Raw genomic sequence first — 6,136 nt, forward strand, 5'->3', positions numbered from 1 at the left:
TCAGGTGATAATGATGAGATGTCACATTTTTCTTTGTTCCTTTCATAAACAGTGAGTAAACTTTTGATGAAAACAGAACCACTTTCCTCAGTTCGGAAAGCCTTGCTTTCTGGAACAGTGGCAAAAGTAACATATAGATGTGGAACGTTGAAATATTGCTTCACGTCTTCCTTTTCTGAATTAGTTTCACCACCTTTGCTACATTCCGCGTCCTCTTTGACTTGAGGTTTACTTTGACAAGTATTTTTATTAGTTGGACAAGCATCGGTATCGTTCGCGACATTATTCTTATTAGATTTAATTTGATAAGTATTTATATAAATGAGTTTTGGTTTGTCGTTCAACTGAGTACTCTTTAGAATTGTATTAATAATGGAATAAGGTAATTTCTCACCATCAATTCCAACAATATTCCCTTGAGTCCCATGTGACATTAAGAACATGACGAAACAATCTTCACTTGCTGTACTTTTCTCCGATGCTCTCTCAATTATTATTTTCATTTCCTCGGCCTTTTTATCAGAATAAAGTTCAACATCGAAATTGAAAGCCTTGAAAAGTTTCATAATAGCTTCCACATCCTTTTCGCTTCCATGCCTTTCATTGTATGCCACCTCATCGTCAAATTTCACATTATTTATTAATATAACACGACCATGTGGTTTGAATTTCATCGGGTAGACTAGCGGATCGTCTAATAGCTTGAGTATTTCATTATGTTCTGACTTTTCCAAAGCCGACACAAATTTACTGGATCCATCTGGTAGTTTCTTATATAGGATATCATGTAACCGTCGATTCTGATTCCTAGAATCTCTTTCAGACATTATTGTCTCTCTATTGCTCTTAGTCAATAAACCATTGGCTAAAGCTTCATCCAGAAAGGATCCAATATCGTCCAAATGTTTTACAAAATCAACTCGGAGTTTTTGAAATTGATCCTTAGAAATATAATACAGTTGTTCAGCATTCATGTTTATATAAAATTTTAAATATTAAAACAGTATAAATCTTTAAAAATATCACTTTTTACCTAGAGAAAAAAGCAAAACATTCCACCCATTCACTTCCTGGTTAACGAAGATAAACGTTTCGGGTACTGTAGTCTGATTAGATCGAACGTTTTATGAACTAAGCCTAAATTACCTTCAGCCAATCAAATTTTCTTCAGTTCTGGATAGTTTTGTTCCTGATGACGTAAATCAGAGTTATTTTTCTTTCCATAGAAACCCAATAACAAAAAAATTACAAATATTTAAAGCTATGTCGTTTCAGCGATTAAATGCTTCACCAGAATACTTGTAGAAAATGTGCATTTGACATAGTTCTAACTGCTTCTGTTAGACTGAGAACATTTGATCTTCGTGAGTCAGCGAAATATGCACCATTAAATAGAAGAGAAAGAAGGAAGTTATTTCTTACAGATTTTATTTTCCTGTTAATTCGATGTTACGGTCAGAATACAAAATGCTGTAGTAGTCGGCTGCTTTACAGTGCTAAGGGGAAAATAATAAAGACAAAACGAGCGCACCTTTGGTAATAACTGTCTGTTACGGACGTTAGGAAGAAGTGGTTTGCTAAAAAATAGGCACTGTCATGCTATTAGCTGTCAGAAGTGAAAGTGCTCACTGCTAGTGAAGTATCTGTCTGTCTGCCTGCATGCCTGTTGCTGGCCTGTCGATTCTTTGGCTACTGACAGCTAATACCATGACTGGCCGGAGCGAGCTATATGTCTGTCTGTCTGTCTGTCTCTCTCTCTCTCTATCTATCTATCTATCTATTACTCGAAAGTTCGCGCGTCCGCGCTAGCTAGTCGTGAGTGGTCGATACTATTATTTTTAAACTTCAAACTTCATTTGTTTTCTATTTTGATAAATTCTCTCTGTTGAAAATTATATTTTTATATTTTTAATAATTTGCAATTTCAGGAAATATGTTTTTATATTAAATTTGTGTTTTCTACTCACGACTAGCTAGCGCGGACGCGCGAACTTTCGAGTGATAGATAGATAGATAGATAGGTAGAGAGAGAGACAGACAGACATATAGCTCGCTCGGGCCAGTCATGGTATTAGCTGTCAGTAGCCAAAGAATCGACAAGCAGACAGACAGATACTTCACTAGCAGTGAGCACTTTCACTTCTGACAGCTAATAGCATGACAGTGCCAAAAAATACTCTTGAGTGCGTCGTCTGAAAGCAAAAACGATTGTTCCCTAATATTCTGAGAGGATTCGAATTGTTGGATTGTTGAATGTGGATCGGAGTAGAATGGAAGATGAATTAGCTTATCTCTATTTTACCGAAAAATGCTGAGTTAATCAATAAACTCATCTAAGTTTGATGGGTGAACTTGGCAAACTTTTAAGTCCTAATGCAACTAAGAATGGAAATGATCTGGTGACTAGGGGTTCAATTTCCTGCAAAGGATCGAAAAGACGATTTGTATGATAGTTTTGCTTGGTGATGATGAAACTCTCGCTCCTTTATCCTTTATGATGAATTATTTAGCACATAAAGTTTTGTAATTTCAGCGAATCGAATGTTACCATTGTCCACACAGCTGAAGACCAAACAACCTGTAATATTCTTTTCTACTCAAGGCACAAGATAAGAAATCTTGGGGGAGACGGCCAGTCGATTAGACTGACCCCAGTACGCAACTGGTAGTTAATTTATCGACCCCGAAAGGATGAAAGGCAAAGTCAACCTCGGCGGAATTTGAACTCACAATGTAAAGATTGAAGAAACTACCTGTAATATTGGAATCTGTATTGTTTCAGTCTTTTAATCAGGGAAGGAAGCTCAGTGTGTGTGTGTGTATACATACAACACAGGAAAAGAATTAAAAAAAAAAATTTCTGTGGCATGAGAATATTTTACTGATTCTGTCTTTTATGGGCTAATTTCTAATCTGTAATCGGGTTTGCTCCTCATGCTCTAGATTTCTTACGATTTGAAGATTAACTTTTTATACTTTTATAGCTAAATTCGACATATTGACATACATCAAAAGAGAATTGGTCATTTCTTTTTTTTCAGATCTGATCATGATTTCTTCAAGTAGACACAGATGTGTGAATAATCCTGATGGCTTCTGTTATGTCTCTGGTTCCTTCACATAAAATTGCATTGTTTGTGAGTCAGGCTTATAAAGACTATTTTGGAATTCTCTGAGGTGATCAACACAAAACATGGGCCCCTCAATATTGTGTGTCATAATTGCGAAGAAACGCTTTGTGACTGTACAAAAGGAAAGCGAAAAGGTTTGCTCTTTAGAGTTCCTATGGTTAACGCAAAAAGCTTTGGCGAGAAAAATAGGCTTAAAGTATCTTATTCCAATATTCCTTCAGCAATGGGACCTATTGTGCTCTGAGACACTCTCGATTTTGCCGCACCTAAAATTGTCTTTTGTATACACAAAGAGGAGTGTGAGAATGTTTTGGAAAAGTGTTGTGAAAAAGTCATAATGTTTTTAATACATTTAGAGAAGGCCTTTTGCTTAGCAGACATTCCTTTTTAAAAGGTAGGGAACATTTATAAAAAACATATTTTTACTCCCAATCAAAATTACTGTAAATATTATTCAATGTGCCCCATGCCTAAGGCTTTGATTAATATGGTGGGGCTACATAAGAAGACATGTTCCCTAAGTACCTTGCAGTGGGAATGAACTTGTAAGTGCATGGTTGGGAAGAGAATTTGGGAGTACATTGTTGAGAAGAGAACTGGTTAATCACACATCTTGTGGTTGAGAAGCTCGCTTCCATAATCTGTGGTCTTGGGTTCAGTTCCATTGTGTGGCACCTTGGGCAAGTGTTTTCTATTATAACCAGAAGCTCATCCAAGCCTTGTAGGTAGAATTGGTTGATGGAAACTGTGGGAAGCCTATCATTGGGTTGGGAGGGAAGACATTACATACATATATATACATATATATATATATATATTTATCTATGCACACACACACACACACACACATATATATATATATATATATATATATATATATATATATCAAGATATGTGTGTGTGTGTGTACATGCAACACAGGACAACAATCTTTAAAAAATTTCTGTAGTATGAGAATATATTTTACTGATTCTGTCTTTCATGGGCTAATTTCGAATCTGTAATTGGTTTTGCTTTCCATGCTCTCAATTTCTTGCAATTTGAAGATACATACATACATCAAGATATATACAGAGATATAAATATATATATACGTATATACACACATACACTATATATATATATATGTGTGTGTGTGTATGTATATATAAATATATACACTAATCTATACATGTCATGCCAAATCAGACTGCAACATGGTGCAGCTTCCAATCTTACTAGTTTTCAGTCAAACCGAGCAGAATCGCAGCTGCGGCAGATACTGGTGGCATGTATATTGGCACCCATTCCAGTGGCATGTAAAAGTACACATTACACTTTCAGAGTGGTTGGCATTAGGAACGGTGCATCCACTCATAGAAAACCATGCCAATACAAACTGGAGTGTGGTGCAGCCTTCCAGCGTGCCGGCCCAGTCAAACTGTCCAACCCGTTCCAGCATGGACAATAGAGACGTTAAGTCATGATCATGATGATGATGTTGATGATATATATATATATATATCCAAACACACAGACACAGATAATGACTCATATATACAAATGAAACTGCTTGTGTTCGACATACAAAATATATATACATGTAAACAGAGAGAAAGCAGAGTGTGAAAAGGGTTTAGATGATGAATGTTCAAGGTTCAATATGTAGGGTTTTATATATTAGGAGAAGAAAGTAGAAAGATACAGAAAATTGAAGGGGAGAAAGTATGATGTTACCTGTCTGAAAGCTATTTCTGGGGGCACAGAGTTACTCCGTGTTGATGGCATATCTAGTTCACCAAAATACGGAACCAGTAATGGTGAAAAATAAACATAGGACAAACGCTGCCTCCTAAACTATGCAAAGAGAGAGAGAGGGGGGGGATCATGGAGTGTACGCGGATTGATTTATATTGAGCGAGCAGGTATAAAGAGAACAAAAATAGAAGACTGACAAGCAAAGAATTTGGTACCAGTGGAGGAGGATATTTATTTCATGATAAGGGGTAGAAATAAAGGTAGGTATATTGATTTCTATGGCCCGAGGTCTCACATGAGGAGTGACCAAGTGAAGCGAATGAATCGTAAACATTGAGGAATAGTGTGTTGCTGATGGCGATGAATATGGAGATGTTTTAGGTACATACCAGTGTTCTACTGTGAACCCTTTATATTTTAATGAAATTAGGTAAAGAGAAAAATACAGTTAGTCTGTGGTTCGAAGTATCACCTTTTTCGTCAATTTGTGAGAACCACTTGGAATTTGAGCGAATTCCTCATAATTCTGATATATTTCCTTAGAATTCTCTTCGTTTTTCTTGGAAACTTGTGATATTATTTGATCAGATAATGCAAAGATGTCACACCTTTCTTTGTTCCTTTCGTAGACGCTGATTAAACTTTCGATGAAGTAACTTCCTTTGTCACGAGTTCGGTAAGATAATCTTCCAGGAACAGTGGAAAAAAATACATATAGGTCTGGAGCATCAAAATATCCATCCTTACCTTCCTTATCAGAATTAGCTTCACAAGCGTTGACATAAATGAGTTTTGGTTTGTTTTTCAGCTGAGAACTATCTTGTAGAATTGTATTAATAGTGGAATAAGGTAATTTCTCACCATCAGTTCCAACAATATTCCCTAAAACCCCATGTGACATCAAGAACATGACGAAACAATCTTCACGGGCTGTACTTTCTGCAGCTTCTTTTAGAATTACGTCTTCCATTTCCTCGGCCGTTTTATTAGAATAAAGTTGAACATCGAAATTAAAAGCAGTGAAAAGTTTCGTAATACCCTCCACATCCTTTTCGCTTCCGAGCCTCTCCGGATACTTCGCATCGTCAAATTTCACATTATTTATTAATATAACACGACCATGTGGTTTGAACTTCATCGGGTAGACTGTCTGTTCGTCTAAAAGATCAAATATCTTAATATGTTTCGACTTTTCCAAGGCTGTCATCAATTTATCTGAAACCTTCGGAAGTTTCTTAAATATATAATCATGTAACTTTCGTATTTGG

The 6,136-nt window shown here is 36.2% G+C and overlaps 2 protein-coding genes across 2 annotated transcripts in view; both read right to left on the reverse strand.

The window, feature by feature from the left end:
* Positions 1–974, reverse strand: part of LOC128250890 (caspase-7-like) — a 2,573-nt gene extending 1,599 nt beyond the window's left edge. Inside the window, exon 1 of the mRNA XM_052976896.1 lies at positions 26–974. Within this exon, the coding sequence (XP_052832856.1) occupies positions 26–974 (949 nt within the window). The remainder of the gene's footprint in view (positions 1–25) is intronic.
* A 4,101-nt stretch (positions 975–5,075) lies between these two features.
* LOC128250907 (caspase-7-like) lies at positions 5,076–6,130 on the reverse strand. Its single transcript, XM_052977000.1, has one exon. It carries the CDS (start codon positions 6,073–6,075, stop codon positions 5,317–5,319), a length of 759 nt encoding a protein of 252 aa, XP_052832960.1. The 5' UTR covers positions 6,076–6,130; the 3' UTR covers positions 5,076–5,316.
* Between the last annotated feature and the right edge of the window lie 6 nt (positions 6,131–6,136).

Source organism: Octopus bimaculoides, chromosome 26, assembly GCF_001194135.2.
Source record: "Octopus bimaculoides isolate UCB-OBI-ISO-001 chromosome 26, ASM119413v2, whole genome shotgun sequence".
NCBI classification, from domain to species: Eukaryota; Metazoa; Mollusca; class Cephalopoda; order Octopoda; family Octopodidae; genus Octopus; species Octopus bimaculoides.